Raw genomic sequence first — 22,466 nt, 5'->3', positions numbered from 1 at the left:
GCCGTGACACCACTCACACAGAGGAGAGATCACATACAGCCTCTACAGTCTATTCTGGTCAGATTTCAGTGGCACATGATTCTCCATCCGTCCGTCTGTCTTGGTGTTATGTAAACTGATACAGTTTAGCTCATTGTCCAGTAGGAGACACACTAACACTGAGACGAAGTGGCAGGAATTAGCACACAGCGACAGCCACATTTTTGTCCTATAGAATATAATCCCTCGTAACCAAACAGTGAATAGCTGAAGGTTTAGTGGTGAAAATCCAGGGGTGTCTGTTGTTGATCCTTAGATGTTCTGTTATCTGTATATTTAGGTGATAAGGTCCCTGAGGTCAGACCAAAATACCAAAATGAAAATTTACACGGTTGAAACATGGTCATGTACTGCTTGTAAATTTGGTCACTGCTGCCACCTAGTGACTGTTTGATGCTTTGACTTATCAGTTTGCAGTCAGCATCAGTCTGTCTTGTGCATGAAAAGAGCAATGTTTGCAGACTATGCAGTGCTTTCAATGAGAATGGAAACTGCAAACCACATTTGATAAGAGTGTCCTTCCTGTGTTTTCAGATGTCACTGCTTGATTAATGTGAACATGTTACACTGGTTAAAATCAGACCCCAGTCAGTCTTCTCAGTGTTTGTTCAAGCACACTGATTATTGTCAGTTTTTCGTATTTACTTTATTTACTCTGTAGATTTTAAAGTTTTTCCACCTGTAATGTGGAGCTACACCAGCTACCCCAGAATGATCCATGTTACTTTTTTCTGTTTTTGTTTGAGCGCTGGATTCACACTGTCATCTTCTCTTTGGATTTTGGACAAACATCTGGACTGCAGTCAACCAGTGAGGGTTCAATCTGTTGTACAAAATAAGTAAATACACACAATCTTGTAAACGCTAATTGAAGTGGATTTATAGTTGATGTGATTTGTCATATCTTCCAGGGTCTTGACAACTGCAAAGTCAGTGAGTATCTTATTTTTCAAATCACTAGAATTCTGTCAAACTCTTACTGTATCAATAGAAAAGATTTCAGCCATTATGGTTAGGGTGGCAATATCTTGTGTAAATAGTCATTATCTTTGCGTTTGACTGTTTTTTTTCCCAGACGTTACAGTGATTTACTGTTATTTTTTGTGGAGGTGGAATAGGTGGAATAATTTGAGCATTAGAATATCATTTTAATTTAACATTTATGTGATTCATCCGCCCACACACATGAGCAGCAGTGGTAAAAGTACCCAGATCTTTTTCCGAACTAAAAGTAGTAATGGCATAATGTGGTAATACTTTCCTGCAGCAAAACTACAAAAATATTAGCATTAAAATATATTTAAAGTAAAAGTACTCATTAAGCAGAATGCTCCATTTCAAAATAGCATTTGTTATATTGTAATTATTGATGCATCAATTTATATCATTGTAATGTTGCAGCTAATAATTGTGTGGCTAATTGTAATGACTTTTTACTGCTTGGTATAGTAAATTGTGAATTTAAACATAAATAATGTCAAAATTACCTTAATTCATAACAGCATATCATAATTTATTTGTTGACAAACACCTCAAAACTGTACCTAAGTGCTGTACTTGAGTAAATGTATTGTATGTTTGTGTGCTATTTTCCATCATTGCACATAAGTAAACATCAGTGAAATGTATTTGAAACATAATAATCTGTACACCATTACCTAAGTGCCAGAAAACTGCTCAGAGAAGCGCATGGTCGTACAACTTGCTCCTACCGGCCCAGAGTGGTGCCCTCACCATGTGGGAGTTGGGACCGACAAACATTTGAAATTCCCTATTATGAATGTGACATGGAAACTAAAGTCAGATGGTGAGTAATACTGAAATCTGCAGCACTGCAACCAAAAATTCTTTATTGTAGCTCACATTTTTTCAAATAAAAGATGCACACCAGCCAGTCTTTCATCTAAAGTGAAGAGGCATAAGATAAAGTTAGACTTAAGAAGAAGCGCTCATATAATAAATACACCCTTTTCTGTTCACAGCAAGTGTATTAAGCCTTAATGGATCAGAGATAAATATTGTGGATGAAAGTACAAATCAAAGTATGTGTGCGCAGTTTTCTTACAATATTTGCTGTCAACTGAAACCAAATAACCAATCCCACAACTCTGAGAGGGTAAGACAAAAATATATTTGTTTCCCTTTTGCTGTAGCTGTGCTAACCAATATGCACATTGTACTAACAGATTAGACACCCACAATTTTTTTTTGTTTCTTTATTAGTGGATGTTTCATTTGGATGGAGTTGTGGTAGAGCCTGGTCACACATACATGGTGTCAGTTGTTAATATTCCAGAACCTGAGGGTGGGGACTACAGGATAAGAAAGCAAATTACCATCCCAGGTGAGTTACCTCCCCATCTAGATCACTAACCAAGGATTGTGTGCTTAATATAGAGTTTTTTCCGGTATCATTACCAGAGTTCACTGAGTGATTTGATACGTCTTGTAAATCCAGCACTAACTATTTTCTGTCATTGTCAGGATGTCATGACAGCAGAATCCAAACAGCTCAAATATGTCTTGAAAATGGTAAATTTTACGTTCTTTACGTTTCACGAGTTTGACCAGTGTACCCAAACAAATCCTGGACCATCTATACATTGTGCTCTGCATGTTTTGTCATTTCAGGTAGTCTGTGGGAGCCTAACATCACCACTGCTATGTCTGTTGATAAGGAACAGGAAAAGCTTTACATTGTTCTGGGTTTTGAGGCAGCACAGTATTCAGAGAGATACCTAGTATCTATCCAGAGCCAGGCTTTCAATTATTCAAAGAATGTCTCAAAGGTAAATATACTGAATATGTCACTTGTTTTAAAATTGATGAGAACAATAACTGTTGTCAGACTTGGTATATGTCACTATCATATAATTTATTGCTTATTAAGTGTGATATACTGTAGAGTAACTACATTCAGCCAGAATGCATTTTATTATTCCATTAAACAAACAGGAAAATGGAACATCACTGAATGTGACATTTGAGTTGAAGGCATTTGCCTTCTGGCAGCTCTCACAATGTGAAATGTTGTTTACGGTAAGTTCAGTTTTAATTTAATGTCCCATCCCAAACAGTTAACAATGTAATCTCACTTTTAGAGCTATAACATCAAAAGCTGACCTTACTCTGTTGTTTTAAAGATTCAGCCGTTTTTTATACGATGCAAACATGACTGTAGGCGCCACGAGGAAAAAATAAATTACTGCTTTTGTAAGTACAACTTTTGGCATATATACTTTATGGTAGATTTTCAATGACTAAATGATACAAAGCATAAATCAGTGGTTCCCAACCTTTTTGGCTCATGACCCCTCTGTTCACTTGTGACCCCTTGTTGCCAGTGTCGGAAGTCTTTAAGTTTTGATTTATATAGCAGAACTTTATTTCTTTTACTTTCCTCTCCCATTAATCATCTTGGAAGCCCCATCGATCCACAGGTTGGGAATCACTGGCCTAATCATGTTTTAATTAACTTTTTTGTATTTGTAAAGGTATTTACCTAACCAATGTATGTTTGTATTTTTAGATGGACCACGGACTATATTCATAAAGGCAGTTGTGGGGCTGCTTGTCTTTGAGGGTTGTCTTTTTTATTTACTGTGGAGAGCATCTCATAAAGGTTTGCCTTCCTATACATGAACTGTATTGAATAAAAAACACAACTTGAATTGAAAAATAATAAGTTGCCTGCAACCTTCTCTCAGGTTCTGTGAACACATCCCCATCTGTTGCCAAAGACCAACCAGAGGGAGTTCAAGTGCAACAGAGAAAGCGAGTCCTCATCATCTACTCCCTCGACCACCCATTATACAAAAACATTGTTCTCAAGCTCTGTGGCTTCCTGGCAACCAGATGCAGTACTGAAGTGGTCCTGGATCTGCTGGACTCTGCCACACTGGGAGTGTTGGGAAGCATTCAGTGGTTGGACTGCCACATAAAGGAAATAGAAAACTCTTCAGATAAGATACTAATCCTATGCTCACCAGGAGTACAAGCCAAATGGAGAGCCATGTGCGGTGACAAAAAGGTTTTTCTGAGAGAGGACGTCCTTTCACCTGTAGGTGACATGCTCACTCCAGCCCTCAGCCTCATGGTCCCCCAATTTATCCGATCTGCATCTTTTGAAAAATACATAGTGGCTTATTTTGATGATGTTTGTTCAGAAGAGGATGTTCCTTCACCTTTCAACATTACAGTGCGGTATAAGCTGATGAAACAGTTTGAGGAGCTCTTTTTCAGAATCCTGGACACAGAAAAGCATGAACCAGGCAGAATGAATCACATTGCAGGGCTTTCCGAGAACGAGTATCATCAGTGCCCCTCAGGTAGAGCCCTGCGGGATGCAATAGAGGCTTTCCATATGTACCAAGTGAAGCATCCACAGTGGTTTGAAGATGAATTGCTGGAGAGCTCAGACTTGGAGGTTGTGGAGCCCTCAGTTGAAATCTATGACAGTGCAACCACAAACCTCATCACATATTCTGTACCTGAGTTTACCCAAGTAATCTGCCATGTAAAGACACATGAAGGTGACTTCACTGCAGATAAAACAGGACTCTACATGACTGAATAGCTCCAAATGTGCTCTGCAGTTGAATTCAATCATCTTATTCTAGAGGACATGCGGCCAGTTTGATTTGATTGCATTAGGGTCTTGAGATGCTCAGAAAAAAGATCCTGCGAGGACAGTCAGTCATGCAGTTTGATGAAAACTATGTCCTGTTTCCAAGGCCAAACTCCTTGACAGTGTCTTAGGAACAACAGAAATCTGTGGAGAGAAATTCAAAATTGATATTCCAGTGGATACTGGTGAACCAAAAAAAAAAACAAAAACAAGGAATCAGTTGTTATATGTCATATCATGGCAGAACATATGTGCAACTTTTACAAAGAACATCTATGAATTTTTTGTACACAAACATGCTCTGGTTGTACATTGCACATTGTATATTTGCTTGTCAAGAAATCTGTTCTTCTGTAATTTTGCAAGTTACATAAATGTTGAGTATTGCTTGCTTTCGCCAAGAGACAATTGCAAAGTAGTTTAGACCACAGAGATCTGTGGTTGATGCTTGTGGGCTGTGTAAACAGTATTCAGGTCAAAGTTCAACCTACTGGGCAAAGTTTCTAGCATTTTTGTTGCACGGGAGAAGGTAAGCACCAAACACTGCTTGTGGAGAATTTTTTTTTAATAATGACCTGGCTGAATGTAATCTGTAATGGACTTTTTAATATCTGAAAGCATGGAAGTTTTCATTGAGTACTCACAGAGCATGTATTTCCAGAAATTAGTTCATGATGATGACTTCTTACTTCTTACTACTATGGATTGATGCAGCTTTTCAGTTACACAGTGTAATTTGAGATTGTATTTACTCTCCTATGTCTCCTATTCTCTCAGTATTAGTGATGAAATATTAGATTAAAAACTAAAGCTGTTAAACTTACAATGTTGGCACAAAAAGAGCTGTACACTTAATTTTTTTAAACTTTTTTTTTCAATTTGAATAAGTTTAAGTTAAGAATCTTTCGTGCATAAATGCACTGAAGTAGGAGGAAAAGATAACAATACAGACCCCAGCTCTGGAATTTGGGTGTCAGTTTTTGAGAGTGGCCCCAGTGGGGGGAGGGTGGTGGGAATTTGACCCAACTAACTGGAGCAAAGAAAATCCTCACAATGGCTGAATTGGACTTGTGCCTTGCAGTGACAGAAAACACACTGCAGGGTGTGATACAGCCTGAGGAGCCTATTTGACATTTCCTTCAAGAAACTGGGGTAATGTTGTTTATAGTTTTGATTTTGACAAGGCCGCATTTTGTGACCTAAACAGTTTTCTTTAAGATTTCTACACACTTTTCATCAAGTAAAGGAGACTGTAAGAAGCAAACTTAGGTACAAAATCAATCTCATAGTCCCTTTAAGGCATTAGTGCATTTTATTTGGAAGAACCATGAAGACTGGGCTTTGACATTGTCTGTATTTAATGTTGTGAGACTGTAATTTTTGAATGCATACTGGCAAGGAGACTTTCAGAGGTGACAGTCATTGTTAAGTGTTTTTCAACGCTTCGTCTGTTTTATTTTTAAACCTTAATCAAACAACATGTCCTATTTACTATAAATGTCATCTGAACATATTACACAATTAAAAATTAATCTCCCAAGTTCTTGTTTTATTGCAAATAACTACCAGTTCTTGCCTGAGGGGGAGGAATACTTATGCTGAGACAATAGTAAATTAGTCACAGTATCAGACTGCAACAGTGACAGATGATTGATCTAGTCAAGTTGATTGAACGATGAGGATCAGCTGAAACAGCTTTTTTCACATTCAAATTTGAACTTCATCATGTTTTCAGGATTTACCTTGATATCTGAACAGAATGAGGATGCTGAAGAGAGGCTCTGCTCTCATTCTGAGAAGAGGAATTACAACTTGTCAGAGTGCATGGTGCAAAAATGGTAAATGGATTGAAAGTATATTCTACACACAGCTCAAAGCATAACGATAATGATGGGGAGGATGATTTGTGAATTCACCCTGACTTCTTCTTTCAGACAGCCTCTTCAGAGTTCATCCATCTGTGCAACAGGCATTGGCAGAAAACAAACCTGTGGTTGCCCTTGAGAGCACTATTATCACACATGGCATGCCCTATCCACACAACCTGAGGTACCTTGAAGTGTCAACAAACTGATTCCAGCAGCTAATACGGAGTTGTTTTGATTTCTGATAATGAGCATCTGTATTGTATTCATCCAGCACAGCAAAAGAGGTGGAGGCCATTGTGCGAGCTGAAGGAGCCACTCCAGCCACGGTTGGAGTGATTGAGGGCAAAGTCCATGTTGGTCTGTCGTCAGAGGAGCTTGACCACCTTGCCAACTGCAAGAGCTCCCTGAAGGTGTCCCGCCGTGATCTGCCATACGTCATCAGCAATGTGAGACTGCAATACATTAAACTCACATATGAACTTCACAGTGATGGAAGAAGATTTCAGATGGTTTTACTTAAGTAAAGGTAGAAATAGAGTTGTCTAAAAATTCTCTCTCTCATTTAAAAGTCCTGAGTTCAAAATCCCAGTTAAGTAAAATAACAGAAGTATTATCATCAAAATCTGCTTAAAGTCTCAAAAGTACTTAAAATGCAGAATAGCTCCTTTCAGATTGTCGTGCATCCATTCCTGTACGTGTATGTTATTTTAACAGGGGCTTTCAGGAGGAACAACAGTATCAGCCACTATGATAGCAGCACATCGAGCAGGCATCCCTGTGTTTGTCACAGGTGGCATTGGAGGAGTTCACAGAGATGGAGAGAACAGTAAGCTGACACGCATCGTGCTGGAAAACAGCCATCTTACTTTCGGACACACTGAAAATCTTATTTGTCTTAGCAAACCATGAAAGCAGACAGGCTGGATGGTTTTTCACACAGAGGTCTTCCTCAGCCTGAACAGTGCCATCATCATTTGGTATTTGATGACAAAGACCATGAACAGATTAGGCTGCTTAACAGCCAGCCCACCTGCTGATGGGGTAGTTCTCTCTGAGGAAGGCCTTCATGCGTAAAAACACCAAAACTGTCAGGATAGTGAATTTGCTTTTTTCTTGACATGTGAAGAAGAATAAGATGTTAACACTTTATTCAAAATACCTTAATAGTTTTGGGAATGCTTACCATTAGTTACCGTTGATTAAATGATTATTCCTCTAGGTCTGGACATCAGTGCAGACCTGACAGAGATGGGTAGGACTCCTATTGCTGTGGTCTCTGCTGGGGTCAAGTCTATTCTGGACATTGGTCGCACTCTTGAGTTCCTCGTAAGAATATTCGGATACTTTTTCAGAAAATCACACACAATGGCAAATCAGATTCTTGGATTCCATGTGTGATTTAAACTGAAATTCTTGTGCTACTGGTTATTTCTTCTGCTGTGTATCTTTAATCAGGAGACACATGGTGTCTGTGTAGCCACTTATGGAAAGTCAAAGAATTTCCCAGCCTTCTTCTCTCCACAAAGCGGATTCACTTCCCCATGCCAAGTCAGCAGCCCTGCAGAGGCTGCAAAACTCATTGGTATACCATCATTTTATACCATGAAGATTGTTAATTGCCTTGAGCATTAACAGATCCAATGTCCATCATCAATTTATTTTGGCAGACTCAGATTGTAACATTGTGTCTCATTATTTTTTTGTTATTTGTTTGTATGTCTGGCTTTTACATCTTTTAGCAAGCACTCTGTCCCTGGGTCTTCAAAGTGGTGTCCTGTTAGCGGTGCCCATCCCAGAGGAACATGCAGCTGCAGGCCAGCAGATAGAAGAAGCCATACAGGCTGCAGTGACAGAGGCAAGGTACAGAAAGTCCCTGCTGTAATCTGTTATTGTGTTGTTTCCTCAGCAGCCATTTCTGTCTTTGACATGAGTAGAAAATTGGTCTAGATTTCTTTGTGGTGATAATAAAGCAAATCAAACGGCCTGCTGCTGATTGAAGATAGAAGTATATCACTTTCTCTTGTCTTTTTGATTCACTCAGTTCTAAGAGTATCACAGGAAGAGATGTGACACCATTCATTCTTCAGAAGGTCAACGAACTGACTAGAGGAAAGTCCCTTCAGGCCAGTATCCTTGAGAAAATCTGAATCATTGAGAACTCAAACAGAGAACATGATTATATCAAGTTGTTTAAAAAAAAAAAAGGCACAAAAGAGATTCATAAATGTGTTGTCTCTAAGGCTGACGGTGTTAAACTGCAGTGTCTACTGTTGATTACCTTTGTGCTATAATACACTACCCTTAACCTGTTATGTTTCAAGACATTGCGCTCATTCATAACAATGCTAAAGTTGGAAGTCAGATAGCCTGTGCACTGTCTAAACAAATGAATGAGAGAAAGTCAAGAGGCAAAACTCATCATTCTGGAAAACACTCATCTGAATCAGAATCAGATATTGTAAGTATAAACACACGATGCACTTTTTATTGTGTAGTCAAATATTGGCACGATACAATGCCTGCGGTGCTGTTGTTTTACAGGTTGTCATAGGAGGAATAAATGTGGATTTTATTGCTAAAGGAAAAACAAAAACAATTCATGTAAGTTTAATTTACAACACATACTTGGCCACACTACTCCAGACCATATATGACTTCTGAGAACTTGTTGCATCTTTCAGTTTGGACAGACTAACCCAGGAAGTGTCTGTCAGTCATTTGGTGGTGTAGGAAGAAACATTGCTGGTGAGGTTTTTGTTGGTTGCGTTCATGCACATTTTCATCAGTAGTTTAAATCTGATTGTCTCACACTCATTTCTTTGATGTTTCCCTTCAAGACTCTCTGAGTCGCTTAGGTCACAGACCTTTGTTCATCTCAGCTACTGGAGCTGATTCACACAGTGATGCAGTGTTAAACTACTGTAAACATATGGTATGTGAACATTAGATTCTTATTAAGCATTATTAAAATCCCTCTCATTTAAATATGTAAATGCTAAGTTCTTGTCTTTTTCTTATTTCTGTAAGAACACAAGTGGTGTGGCCAGGCTGGAAGACCAAAGCACAGCTACTTACTGTGCTGTTATCACTGAGAGTGGAGAACTGAGTCTTGGATTGGGAGACATGGATATCCACCAGCAAATCACAGAGCAGTATGTAAGTTTTCTGACAAAGGCATTCCCTTTTAGCCAGATCAGTCCAGCGTTAGTGTTTCAATACCATATTCACATTGAAAAGTTATTCTATCTTTGAATTTCATTTTGTAGGTGTCACAGTTTGAGAAGCAGCTTTCATCAGCCACTCTTGTGTGTCTCGATGGAAATATCCCTGTCTCCACCATCAACTATGTTTGTTGTCTTGCCAAAAAGCACAACATCAATGGTAAGAATGTGGAGATGGTCACTAAATGACATTAAAAGATTGTGAACAGAAGCTCGTTGATTTTGATGTAATGACATCAATGTATGTCACAGTTTGGTATGAGCCAACGGATTCAGAAAAGGCTTGTAAGCCTTTTCTGTCAGACGCCTGGAAGTCTCTGTCCTATGCATCCCCAAACCTAGTGGAGTTGTGCACCATGAACAAAACACTGGGTATCCCAACACCTGAAGGTAAACAGAAGTCCACGAACAGACAGAAAACGGTATCTAATGGTTTGACTGTAGAATAACTTCCCCTTTTTTTGTGTATGTCACACATTTCCACCCATAGTTGTTAGAGTTAGGTTTCTTGTAAAAAAAAACATGCAAATAGTGAGAATGTAACTACGGATGTGGTTTTGTCTTGTGGAGTGGCAGTGCTGCCAAGCTCTCTCAAGGAGGTGCTGAGTGTTGCTCTGGCTTTCTCACGCCCTCTTCTGGAGCATCTTCATTGTCTGGTGGTGACTCTGGGTGCTAATGGTGTGTTGGTGTGTGGAGAGCATGATGCAGGCTCGGTCAACCTGCAGCCAAGAAAGCAGAAGAGGGTAAGGACTGTCTATAATTAAACTGATAGTGAAGATGATGATGATCACATTGATTACATGATGACGACAGTAAAAGTGAAGATAATTTTTGCTGCACTTGGGTTTGCAGAGAAGACGGCTTTGTGCTGTACACTACCCAGCGCCGACTGTTACCACAGAAGAGACAATGAATGTATCAGGAGCAGGAGATAGGTGCTAAAAATTTATTTGACCTACTTTCTTTTCCCTACTTTTTTCCCCATCTTTTTCTCCTGCTGCTACAGTTTCAGCCACTTTTCATTTCCCATGACTTCTATTATCTCTCTCACAAAATCATGCCAAAACAATTCAAACAAAAGAGACTCATCCCCACTCTGTCTGCAGTCTTGCAGGGGCTTTGATGGCGGGGATCCTCCAGCGGCTAGACACAGACAGCTGTGTACGGATGGGGCTCCTGGCTGCACGGTTGTCCCTGGCATCACCGCACCCAATCGCCCCCACGCTCACCTTAGACTCTGTGGATCCCAACAAAGACCACACTCATAATTGGCCCAAACCCAGCTTCAGGTGGATAGATTAAAAGTATTTTTAATTTTGTAACATTGTTCTTTTTTAATACATTTTTCAATATTTTATAATTTTCGTCCTTAAGATTTGTGATTGGATTCATGTGAAGCCAGTGTGTAGCACTGTAAGTAAATGCATGTTGAAGATGACACATTATACTAAAACCAATAAATACAAATTTTATTTGATATTTTAAATAGTTCTAATTGATATCTTGCACAACACAGTATTTGCTGTTTTAATTTCTTATATTGAAAAGTACATATTTAACACTAGTAATGGAGGAAGTACTCAGAATGGCTTCTTAAAAATAGTAGAACCACTTTTTAAAAAAGTATTTCCAAAATTTCATTTACAATGGTTCTTCGATATTTTCCCAGCCTGTTGCTGGAGGTAATGTGGTATAATCACTTACAAAAACATTTTACAACAAAACTTGACGGTAAAAATAATACTTGTTATGTAAAATTTGGATGTGGATCTTAGATAAGTATGTTATTGGTTAATCCTTCCATCTCTTCATTTTTTTTGCTATTTATCCAAGCCCAGAGTTGAATGATTAATTATTTATATTATTAGGAATCATTGTAACGGAGTGACAAAATTCTGATATAAATGTCAATAAAGTCATTAACTTGTTAAATAATTTGATGGCATATTGTTCCTTCTCAGGTTGGGAAAACTGAGAAACTGGTCTTAAACTACATTCTATATAGTATTAAAAAGATTTTGAATAGTCATTTAAACTCTAAAAGTCGTATAAAATGTCAGTGCACAAGTAAAAAAAAAAAAAACAACTCACGTGTACTTAAGTACAATTCTTCTAATGTGCTCTCTCCACTCGTTTGTAGAAAATGTTTCCCTGGTCCTCCTTTAGAACCACCGAAAACTCAATCTCCCACAAAGCACTTGTCTATCTGCGCAGACTCGGTGGCAGAGAATACTTGCCCCATTCCCTCCTCCCAACTTTAATGCTAGCTAAGATGGTGGTTTGAGCGTAAATTGTCTTCACAATACCAAGAAAAGAAAGGGGCAAAAACACCTTTATAGCCTTTTAATTACAACAGACCAACACACCTACGGTTATATTAAGTGACCGTTTGTAGAAATTTTGACATTTCAGATACATTGGCTCGCAGTCTCCGCCCAATCTGGTGTGACTCCCTCGGAGTGGAATCTAAGCTAAATACGGACAGGGTAAGTGACGCTAACGTTAGCCAGACTGCTAGCTGGACTAGCCAGCTTCCATTCTCCCTCAGTAATTAAAGGACAGACGTGTCTGTCACGACTTCACAGACTGACGCTAGAGTATCCCCACTCTTATCAGAGAACTGTCCAGGCTGTCTTAATGTCATGAGAGCAGTGTCAGTTCTATATGGTGCCAACAACCTGCCTCCAGTCCAGCGTTAGCTTGTGTAGGCCGCACCGTACGTTTTCATGATAATGTAGCAAGCTATCGGTTAGCACGAAGCAAGCTGTCAGATAATATGTAGGAGAAAACGTAACGTTATGTCATGCGTTTTTTTTAAACGTTTAACATCAACATCCAGTCGGTATTCATCTCTGTATGTTTTGTTTTTGTGATTAAACTTCCAATTACCCCTGGATATTCGCTCGTAGTCAGACCGGCTTCTTTAACCCAACCCGTGGCTAATGTTAGCTTAGCCTAACGTTAGTCAAATAACATCTGTCATAATGTACGATCCAGAAGACAGAGCAGCTAAAGTTACCAGCTTGGCTAACTAGGCATTCCGGCTTCACACACGACTTTACCAATCAGCTGGTATCTGCAAGTGAAGCTGTAACGCATCTATACGTTTGAATTTATTAGCAAAATGCTGCGAGGTATTTGAAATATTGGCATATCCATGTTATCGTCTAATGTAGCTCAGCCCTGTGGGTTTTTATGAGCTTGGGTTAGATGGCAGCGGTGTCGTCACGTAGAAGCCGGGCTGTGTGTCTCATTTGTCAATAAACACAATTTTGCTGAATTTCCCTTTAACGTCCATCATGACGCTGTGTGGAATAAGTTTCTGTCAGCCCCTGAAAGATACCACAACATCCGCATTAGCTATCATTACTTCTGTTGTTAGCTAATATTTCAGGATGTACACTCATTTTCCAGCTTCCTAGGTAAAACAAAATTAGCCTAATTCAGCAGCACTGCAATAAATCATACCTCAGTGAATGTTATAATGTTCAGTTTTTACTGAAATCGTTGTAGAGAGGCATTGATTCATCTTCATAGTCATTTTTGAGGTGTGTGTTGTGAGATGGCTTGTGTTGTACAACCCACAGTTCAAAACTCAAAGGTATTCGTTGTACAATCACAGAGGACTGAGAAAACTACCACATTCTCATTTAAGAGGATTTGCTGCTTTCTGTGTCATAGAGCTTTGTAAACTGAATATCTTTGGGCTTTTTCTTGTCACCTGACAATTTTTTTGTCATTTCATAGGCCAAATGATTATTAAGGTAGTAATGAAAATTGTTAGTGGCACCCATATTTGCAGATTAATTTTCTGATGACGAACAAATTGTTTCAGCTCCATAATTAACCATGAACTTTTTTCTGGTGTTTTATCTACCCTTGATGGTATCAATGGAGTAAACAGAACATAAGAAATGCAATGCAATTCAACGCCACCACAAATTACAGCCTCTAAAGGCTTAATCAACACCACTCTTAAAGGTTCAATCAAAAACTGAACATTACATCTGTCATTTAAGTAAGGTGTATTGCAGTAGACTGCAGTAGGTTTAGCTAGGCGTACCTAATACATTGGGGTTAGGGTTAGTGCAGTGTTTCCTCTGCTGCTCACTAGATAAATCTGCATGAAAGATATGTATATAAATATATTTCAGTGTGTGCTCAGTCTGATTTTTTGAACTTAGTGGTCTTAAACTCAGCTGCAGGGGGTGTACCTTCCTGCTGTTGAGTATGCGTGGGGACAACAAGTTCGATTAGTAGAAAGAATTTGTTTAGTTGACATTATTTTCCACTCATGTAATGATCGAGCTCTCCCATTCAGCCTCTTTTCTTTGTTTTCTTAGCCCTGTGCTCTGTGACCAGGTTCAACACTCACCCTCACCGCGCCATAGGATGTCCCACAGCCCTGAAATGAAGGACGACCCCATGGAGTGCCCTCTGTGCATGGAGCCACTGGAGATTGATGACGTCAACTTCTTCCCCTGCACCTGTGGCTACCAGATCTGCCGCTTCTGTTGGCATCGCATCCGCACAGACGAGAACGGCCTCTGCCCCGCCTGCAGAAAGGTGAGGAAATTATGAGATGAATGCGATAGCAGAGAAATTCATCACAACTGGAGACTGGGTTGTCTGCTGTGACAGCAGAGGGGAGGTGTTTAGCAGAGAAGACAGTGTGATGTTGACTGTCCAGATGCTAATAAAAGGGGGAAGTTAACTATTCGATCCTCTTTTCAAAGTGGCTGGTCAGTTTAAACATCGTTCATCGTAGCCTCAGCAATTTGGCCAATGATGCCCGTTAAACTACCACACTGACAACTAAAGGCCTCATTCACTCACCGTCCTTCACATAGCCACATCATTTAGGCTACTTGGGCATTTTTTCAAACGATGGACAAAAAATTCTTTGTTTTTTTTCTGTGTAGCCGTACCCAGAGGACCCAGCTGTGTACAAGCCTCTGTCACAGGAGGAGATCCAAAGGATAAAGAATGAAAAGAAGCAGAAACAGAACGAGAAGAAGCAGAAGGTGACAGAAAACCGCAAGCATCTGGCCAGTGTCAGGGTGGTCCAGAGAAATCTGGTGTTTGTGGTTGGGCTCTCGCAGCGACTCGCCGACCCGGAGGTGAGTATAGAGTCACTGCTGACAAACTGCTAACTTATGCTACCTGTGACACTGCAGTGTTGACATTGTTTAGTTTGATGTAAATAATGCATTGGCTGTGACAAACTGAACGCTGCTAAGTTTATCTTATTCAAGCTTGTTTAACGTCCACAGGTAGAGTGAAGACTTAATGACTTATTGGAGGTGAATTGAATGTACATCTAAAAGTCTCTCAGTGCGCCCCCCCCCCCCCCACTGAAGCCTCAAGCGTAAAGCTTGAGTTGAATATTGTGTATAAAAGTGTTCACAGTGTACCATTGTTCCCACAGGTCCTAAAACGACCAGAGTATTTTGGGAGGTTTGGGAAAATCCATAAAGTGGTCATCAACAATAGCACGTCATACGCTGGTTCACAGGTGAGAGGTTGAATTGAACTGACTGGACTCGCATTTGATAGGTTTATAAACATTAACACAAGTTAATCAATATTCATCTTTTTTGTAGAAGAACTATTTGTCTGTTACCAAGAAAAAATGTGAAATATGGTGTTACTGACAACTTTACAGATGTTCTTTATATAATATTATTCCATTGTTGTTTTTTTACACATAATTTTCTCAGTTATATTTTTAATTCAGTAATTTTTTAATAATTAATAAATGTGACATAGATTAAATAGAATGGTACATTGCATTTCATATATTCTGTTTACTCCAGTTATTAAACATTTAAAAATTGCTATTTGTATCCCTAGAGAGACAGAAACAGATTAAGTAGCTACAGTACATCTGTTTGACTTGTGTGTTTGCTTTTCTCTTCTGGTTTTTCAGGGGCCTAGTGCCAGTGCTTATGTCACTTACATCCGCTCTGAAGATGCTCTAAGGGCAATACAGTGTGTGAACAATGTGGTTGTTGATGGCAGAACACTCAAGGTGAGAATTTATCCTCAGTGCTCATCGGTTTTATTCACATTTTCTCTGCTGATCTCACATTTATTAGAAGTTTTTTTTTATTCTGTGTGATCAGTTACTTCTGCATTCTCTTTCTGTTTGTAAAACATAAACAGTTTTACATTAAACAACTTGCAGTGTAAAATTATAAGATTAAAGTCCTTGAAAGAAAAGTCTGTCTACACATTTGTTTTTTTACTAAGAGCTTGTTTTTCTGTCTTTTTCTTACAGGCTTCTTTAGGCACAACAAAGTACTGCAGTTACTTCCTTAAAAGTATGCAGTGTCCCAAACCTGATTGTATGTATCTACATGAGCTGGGGGATGAAGCGGCTAGCTTTACTAAAGAGGAGATGCAGGTAGAGTCTGAGAATCTTTCCTCTGCCCTGTGTGTGTTGTTGATGTTTGAAAAATACAGTTGTCTTATGTTGTGTCATTTGTTTTTAGGCGGGAAAACATCAAGAGTATGAGCAGAAACTCCTCCAAGACCTCTATAAAATTAACCCTAGCTTTCTACAACCTCCAGCATGTGGTACAGAGAAGTCAAAGAGTAAATCCAACTCCACACAGAGGTAGTTTTTATTTATTTATTTATTTATTTATTTCTTCTACACGTTTGCTCTTATTACTTGCACAGTACATCTTGATTGTTGAGTTAACATTGATTCTTCTCTTGCTGTGCAGCAGAACCAACAATAGCAATGGCAAAGATGGGTGGCCGACGCTTTCAGGGCATAACAAACTGGCCAACGGGCTTTCAGAGGACCGCAAGTCGCCTCCGCTGCTAGACTATCTAGACCAAGAAGTTATTGCTTCAGATGGGCTAGAACCAGAGCTGGCTCCTGGTCAGCGCACTGCCCTGTCCCCCTTCTCTTCTAACTGTGACAATAACAGGTAACACAGACCACTCCTCAGCAATAGGGCCGTGAACTCAACAAAAAGTATTATATTTATTGTTGTTAAAGCATCTTTTGTTAATTTGAATCTAAATTTTTCTTTTCTGTCTTCAGTCCCAGTGACAAACCTCCAGAGTCTATCGGTATGGTGAATGGAGAGACTTTACAACAGGTAAAACCAACTTTACCTCGCGTTTTCTTCAGTTACACCTAAATGGTGGTCAGCCAGGTCTGAGAATGACAATCTCACAAGCATTTGTCCCTCTCTCTTTTTCTAGATACCCACCAGTGACTCCCCTTCCCCTCCCCCGGGTTTAACTAAGCCCAGCCTGGTGGTGCCCATCAGTGTGTCAGACCTCACAGCCCGTTCACCCTTCGAGGGTGCGGCAGCTGAGTCCCAGTCGCTCTTTTCAGACAACAGTAACTTCAGACATCCTAACCCTCTCCCTGCTGGTCTGCCCCCCTTCCCCAGCTCCCCCCGCGGCAGCTCTGACTGGCCCATGACCCCTGAACCACAGAGCCTCTTCACATCAGGTACAATGGAGATTTTAGCTGAAGCATTTCTTATATCAGTAACACCTGACTGGTTGTACTCTCGTGCAGTGATGCCACAAAGTCACAGCACAAACTTTCTTTTGTCTAGTTGTTCAGATGGTGGTTTGACCCACAGCTGCTTTATTCAGACTATTTGTTTTCATAATACTGTGGCCTTTAGCATTGTACACCATAATATTGACTCTAATGGTGGCGTCTTAGTAATTTTAGCATTTTCTGCTGTTGCGGGCATTCTATATTGTCCTTGATAGTAAAACTAATAAAATGGCTGCTTTCTTAGTAGATTAGTCAACTGCTTGTCAGGGATCTGGTCAACATTTAGTCAGTGAGCTATAATTCATTAGTCATTACTGAATGAGGCATCTCTGGCTTCACTGTAGTGTTCACAAATATGTTAGATTTTAAAAGGTCTTCTGCGCAACGGCATTCATTTTTAGAAAGATAAGGAGTTTTAGCCTGTTACAAGGCACCACCATTTCAGTTCACAAAGCTGAAGAAGATGTTTCCAAAATGGTGTAGTGATATGTGGATCCTAAAATGCTTTGTATACATAGAATCAGGAGACTTAGAGCTTTCAAATAATATTTAATTTGTTAAGGTTGAGTGAGTGGTACAAACTAAAACACACCTGAAGTAGCGCTAACAAGGCCAAAGCGTCCCACGGTTGGTGTATTTGAAAAGGCTAAGAGAGGTCACAGATGTAGCTCTAACTTCATCAGCCAATTAGCTAATCAAGTCAAATTAAAGTCAAAGAAATCCTGTGGCTGTCAGTGGACTAAGAATTTCTCACGCCAGGACAGCTCCTGTAACTTGTGTGTCTTCTCTCCCCACAGACACAATACCAGTGTCTTCTTCCACAGACTGGCAGGCGGCCTTTGGCTTCGGCTCGTCCAGCAAACAGCAGGACGACGACCTCGGCTTCGATCCTTTCGACGTCACCCGCAAGGCTTTGGCCGACCTGATAGAGAAGGAGCTGTCAGTGCAGGATCAGAGTCCCTCGTCTCCAGGGCCCCTCCCCCAGGGGAGCAATCACGGTCCCAGCCTGCCGCTCCCCAACCCAAGCGCCGCCTCTCACCACTTCCCCAGTGGCCTGCCACGCCTCCCCCAGCTCCACCACAGAGCCATCTACAACTCCTTCAGTTTCCCCGGCAGTCAGAACAGCCAGGCCAGTCAGCAGCAGCCAGCCGCCAGACACCCCTGGATGGGCGTCCCAACACGAAATAACCTCACACACTTGAACCACTCAGCCAGTGCTGCCTCACACAGTAATTTCCTGGACCTGAATCTGCCCCCTCAGCACAACACAGGGCTGGGAGGGATCCCCATCTCAGGTACCAGACACCTGGGTCACTGTGGCACCTTTCTGTGTCCTGTGGAAGCAGTTCATGTTAAAACACAGATCAGATGTGTTGCATAATGATGTTATTGAATGTCACAATGTATGTACACTGCCATGCAGCATTGTGATACTTGTTTTGATTAGCTTTTATTGACCTTACAAAGGAAACTAAAACACTAGTTGATGCAGTTCTGCAGTCAGCCACTAGTCTGTGATCAAAAGACCTGGTGAGCTAACACGTCTGTTTTCCTCTCCCCTCCTGCAGAAAACAGTGGCTCTATAGATGGCTTAAATGTGAAAGAGTGGCAGGACGGCCTGAGAGCTCTCCTGCCCAACATCAATATCAACTTCGGGGGTCTCCCAAACTCCTCTTCCTCTTCATCCTCCTCATCCTCCAACAGTGTTAATCACATCGGTGGGCCGGCAGGACCAGCAGGTATCTCACACAGCCTGAGCTGGGACGGCACAGCCAGCTGGATGGACCCTGCTATCATCACAGGTAGAAACTGCAACTCTGTTAAATAATGCAGTCAAAAAATTAGTTTATCAAGCAAAAATGCCAAATATTTTATGGTTCTAGCATCAGTTTTATATTAGTGTGAACTGAATTTATGGCTTCAACTATTTTCTTTTTCAGTTAATCTGCTGCTTATTTTTGGACTCTTTTATTGATCTTTATTGTATAATAAATTGAAAAAAGAAAAGCACAAGTCGATACTAAACGTGATATGGACATGGACACACTTCTGTTTGGTCTGAGGTATTTGTAGGCAGACACGTTTCACATATGCATGTTAGCAAACATGATGGTGACCTCCTGACAGCAAGAAGAAGTGCTCCTCTATTTGCTGTGTTTGGCATGAAAATGTTAAAAAAAATCAAACAAATAGTGTGTGTGACACCTTAACAAGAACAGGACCAGTGGAATAAATAGTACATACATATGGAACGAGCATCCATCAGCGCCATCAGTGCTCAGAGTGCGGACAGTCTGCACAGACTGGGATGCATGCGGATGTCTGCGCAGGTTACTCAAACACACAAAATAGTTTCTGGGTTTTTCTGTCACTCAGCTAATTGATAAATAGTTTGAGCTCTTAAGTCAGCTCAGAATTTTATCAAATTAACTGTATTTATTTGCTCTGACATTGACAGTTTTAAATAAAGCAACTTGAGCATTAGCTTCACTATGTTTGTATTTACTGCAGTATATTGAGATTGTATGTCTCCTCCTCATCATTCATCTATTTTGTGACCTCTGTCTCCCCCTCCCTCCCCCCTCAGGCATCCCGGCCTCAGCAGGCAGCAGTTTAGACTGTCTCCAGGACGACAACCCACCACACTGGCTCAAGTCCCTGCAGGCGCTCACAGAGGTGGACGGCCCGGCAGGTTCAGCAGTGCCCACTCCCCAGCCCCTCCACAGCGGCCTCCTCGACGCCCATCTCCCCCTCCACCACAGAGCCACCGGCGGCTGGGCTCCCTATCTGCCCCCTCCCACAGCCAACCCCGTCAGCCAGTTCCATTCCCCTCCCCCAGGCTTCCAGACCGCCTTCAGACCCCCTGGACAGCCCGCCACAGAGCTGCTACAGAGTGCCGCTGTGGACCGCCACTGAACACAGACTACAGCAGACACCCATCCATTCCCCTACTACCACTTTATACCCACTCATCCTGTACCCTGCTCCCCCCTCCCCCCAATGCAATACACACCAATCTGCAGAGTATGAAAAATTATTAACAAAGTAACAAACATGCTTTCTTCTTTTTCTCTTCCTCCTTCCTTTTTGTCTACTCCGAAGGCCTATTTGTTTTTGTTTTTGTTTGTGGCACACGAGTTATCAGTACCCTTTGTCTGCTACCATCACCACTCCTTAGACCTAGTTCTGGGCGTAAACATGGGGATTCATTGTGTAGCTTACTGTTTACGGAGAGCACAAGAAACAGTATAGCATCAAGCGCCCAGTGGTGGCACGAGAGTTCACAAACTCCACAAACTGGCGAAGAAACAAATTAGCTGAAGTGAGGTCTTTTTTTAAAAGTAACTAATGATTAAGCATGAACAACATTTGTGTTTTTTGAAAGTTGAAGTCGCCATTAGTTTTTGAGGAATGAAGCAAGCTGTGAATCTGCTCTTTGAAGCTTTGCCCCAAAGACCCTCATCCTCCCCACTTTAACAGGAGACTGTGAAACGGTTAACCCTTACAGCTGAGTTGTGAGTAAGACGAGGTGAGAGAGAGAGAGAAAAGGGGTTGGCACTTAGCTTTTTTTCAGAGTGGTTTTTAAAAAATGTATAAAAAACAAAAAGAAGCTGAGATTTGATGAGTAGAGAGTGAATGCAGATGACACAGGGGAGTTGAGGGCACAGGCTATGCATGGGCTCCCTGTTAGGTAGGGACACAAATGGTCTGCTTGAGAGGCCACTTGGCCCACATTCCCTTTAGTGGAGGGCACCCACTGGCCCCATCCTGCTGGAGGGAAAATTTTGCTGAACCTCTGTATCAGAGGATAGAGCACTGCCTAACCGCGGGGAGCCAGGGCTTTGGGAGATCGTGGCACACATCCTGAGCACTAGGGTTAGACTCTTACTCACAGTGCCACTGTGTGGTACCTACAGTAGCTAGCCCTAACACGGAGAGCCGCCAAGCAGACAGGACAATGACTATGTGGATGAGGAAATGTCAAAAATACTATTGAGGGTAGCAAAAGGGTTAACAGGTCCCCTTTGTTTGACCCACGAGGGCTTAAACGAGGCCTTAAAATGGACAAATGAGAGAAAGGAGCTCGAGTGATTGGAAGGGGAGTCTAGCGTCAACGATTGCTGAAAAATATGCAATACTGTATTTGACTTCAGCAACTGTATGTGAGTGTGTGTCACAAAGGAAGGTGCTGCAAGACAATACCAAGTACTGTAGTAGTGATTTAAAGAGCTCTCAGCCTTTAGGATTTGAGATCGACCTCTCCGACCACCGCCTTTTTTCTTTTTGAAGTCTTAATTCTGATCTGTGTTCGCTCTGTCTCTCTCTTTCTCTCTCTCTTACCACCCCACCCCTCCCCACCCCCTCCTGCTGTTCTCTATTTAACAGTATTCACAAAAATGAACAAACTCATCCAGGAGAAACCAACACAGAGTCATACAATGGGTTTTAACATGATGTTGCGAGGAAAAAAAAACAAATTGAGGCGCTTAAAAGGAAGTGAACTGTCCTCTGCAGGTCTGGAAAAATGAACCTTAAATAAAACTGAAAACTCAAAGCTGGTGTTTGTCTGCTGTTTCGTTCTCACCACCATGACTCAAACGTGCACTAATAAATATTTAAACGTTGAAGTACTCGCCATACTTTATATCACTCTAGTCTTAGAAAGGTCACTAGAAATCACATTATGTACTGTTTTGCTTCTTGTTCCAATGTCTTCCACTAGAGGGCAAATCACTTTCTGTCAGTGATGGAGTTCTGCAGTCAAACTTCAGTTGAGCGCACACACAAGGTTACACAGCTAAAGACCAGTTTTTCAGATATATCATGTTTTGCCCTGCTAAATAACAATTTCAACACATCTAAGTATTTATCAGGGACATTAAATTATTAAAAGCAAAGCTGATGCTGTAGCAGCATCTGTGCATGTTACAGCCCTTCAGTTTGCAGTCCTGCACTCTCTCTCTCTCTCTCTCTCTCTCTCTCTCGTGGCCAATGCAGCAGTAGGTACCTGCAGCAAAGACTTTTTTTGTCCTATAGGATTAATGACAGACACAGGGAGGACTACAGTTGATATTCATACAGTGACTTCACTATTTCTGCAGTTAGGTGTCTGAATCAGGAGCTTCTTTGATATATTTATTCTCTGGATGTTTATTCTCAGACTTACAACGGACACG

General features: G+C 40.9%; 3 protein-coding genes across 5 annotated transcripts; all 3 read left to right on the top strand.

The window, feature by feature from the left end:
• Nucleotides 1-385: 385 nt before the first annotated feature.
• Nucleotides 386-6,199, top strand: LOC121182515 (interleukin-17 receptor A). Its single transcript, XM_041039073.1, has 11 exons — nucleotides 386-849; nucleotides 951-972; nucleotides 1,703-1,846; nucleotides 2,022-2,155; nucleotides 2,263-2,383; nucleotides 2,524-2,571; nucleotides 2,671-2,828; nucleotides 2,995-3,078; nucleotides 3,183-3,252; nucleotides 3,569-3,661; nucleotides 3,747-6,199. The coding sequence occupies exons 1-11, from the start codon at nucleotides 724-726 to the stop codon at nucleotides 4,613-4,615; spliced, it is 1,869 nt and encodes a 622-aa protein (XP_040895007.1). The 5' UTR covers nucleotides 386-723; the 3' UTR covers nucleotides 4,616-6,199.
• A 200-nt stretch (nucleotides 6,200-6,399) lies between these two features.
• On the top strand, nucleotides 6,400-11,652 carry zgc:136858 (uncharacterized protein LOC678543 homolog). The gene is made up of 19 exons (XM_041039071.1): nucleotides 6,400-6,504; nucleotides 6,601-6,715; nucleotides 6,806-6,980; nucleotides 7,249-7,360; nucleotides 7,754-7,860; nucleotides 7,990-8,116; nucleotides 8,274-8,394; nucleotides 8,576-8,661; nucleotides 8,856-8,992; nucleotides 9,076-9,135; nucleotides 9,216-9,279; nucleotides 9,372-9,466; nucleotides 9,562-9,690; nucleotides 9,801-9,915; nucleotides 10,008-10,145; nucleotides 10,332-10,498; nucleotides 10,608-10,690; nucleotides 10,862-11,044; nucleotides 11,130-11,652. The coding sequence occupies exons 1-19, from the start codon at nucleotides 6,426-6,428 to the stop codon at nucleotides 11,149-11,151; spliced, it is 2,115 nt and encodes a 704-aa protein (XP_040895005.1). The 5' UTR covers nucleotides 6,400-6,425; the 3' UTR covers nucleotides 11,152-11,652.
• Nucleotides 11,653-12,023: 371 nt separating this feature from the next.
• Nucleotides 12,024-21,833, top strand: cnot4a (CCR4-NOT transcription complex, subunit 4a). Of its 3 annotated transcripts, none has more exons than XM_041038739.1 (13): nucleotides 12,024-12,241; nucleotides 14,118-14,321; nucleotides 14,678-14,875; nucleotides 15,184-15,270; nucleotides 15,685-15,786; nucleotides 16,036-16,161; nucleotides 16,250-16,374; nucleotides 16,487-16,696; nucleotides 16,813-16,870; nucleotides 16,977-17,232; nucleotides 18,087-18,584; nucleotides 18,858-19,091; nucleotides 19,877-21,833. In XM_041038739.1, the coding sequence occupies exons 2-13, from the start codon at nucleotides 14,148-14,150 to the stop codon at nucleotides 20,203-20,205; spliced, it is 2,397 nt and encodes a 798-aa protein (XP_040894673.1). In that variant the 5' UTR covers nucleotides 12,024-12,241; nucleotides 14,118-14,147; the 3' UTR covers nucleotides 20,206-21,833. The 3 variants fall into 3 exon arrangements, with proteins under 3 accessions (XP_040894673.1, XP_040894674.1, XP_040894672.1); XM_041038740.1 differs by having other exon boundaries at nucleotides 14,099-14,321; nucleotides 16,490-16,696; XM_041038738.1 differs by having other exon boundaries at nucleotides 14,099-14,321.
• The last annotated feature ends 633 nt before the right edge of the window (nucleotides 21,834-22,466 follow it).

The sequence above is a fragment of the Toxotes jaculatrix genome, chromosome 5 (genome assembly GCF_017976425.1).
Source record: "Toxotes jaculatrix isolate fToxJac2 chromosome 5, fToxJac2.pri, whole genome shotgun sequence".
Classification (NCBI taxonomy): domain Eukaryota; kingdom Metazoa; phylum Chordata; class Actinopteri; family Toxotidae; genus Toxotes; species Toxotes jaculatrix.
Note: the sequence above shows the minus strand (reverse complement) of the source record. Positions and strands in the feature narration are given on the sequence as shown.

Coding starts and splice junctions, on each gene's coding strand:
- zgc:136858 (XM_041039071.1), top strand. CDS start 6,426: ATGAGGATGCTGAAGAGAGGCTCTGCTCTCATTCTGAGAAGAGGAATT. Junction 6,981..7,248: donor TGCCATACGTCATCAGCAAT/GTGAGACTGCAA, acceptor TTATTTTAACAG/GGGCTTTCAGGAGGAACAAC. Junction 9,467..9,561: donor TAAACTACTGTAAACATATG/GTATGTGAACAT, acceptor TATTTCTGTAAG/AACACAAGTGGTGTGGCCAG.
- cnot4a (XM_041038739.1), top strand. CDS start 14,148: ATGTCCCACAGCCCTGAAATGAAGGACGACCCCATGGAGTGCCCTCTG. Junction 14,322..14,677: donor TCTGCCCCGCCTGCAGAAAG/GTGAGGAAATTA, acceptor TTTTCTGTGTAG/CCGTACCCAGAGGACCCAGC. Junction 16,697..16,812: donor TCTAACTGTGACAATAACAG/GTAACACAGACC, acceptor TTCTGTCTTCAG/TCCCAGTGACAAACCTCCAG.
- LOC121182515 (XM_041039073.1), top strand. CDS start 724: ATGTGGAGCTACACCAGCTACCCCAGAATGATCCATGTTACTTTTTTC. Junction 2,384..2,523: donor AAAGCAAATTACCATCCCAG/GTGAGTTACCTC, acceptor TGTCATTGTCAG/GATGTCATGACAGCAGAATC. Junction 3,253..3,568: donor AAAAATAAATTACTGCTTTT/GTAAGTACAACT, acceptor TTGTATTTTTAG/ATGGACCACGGACTATATTC.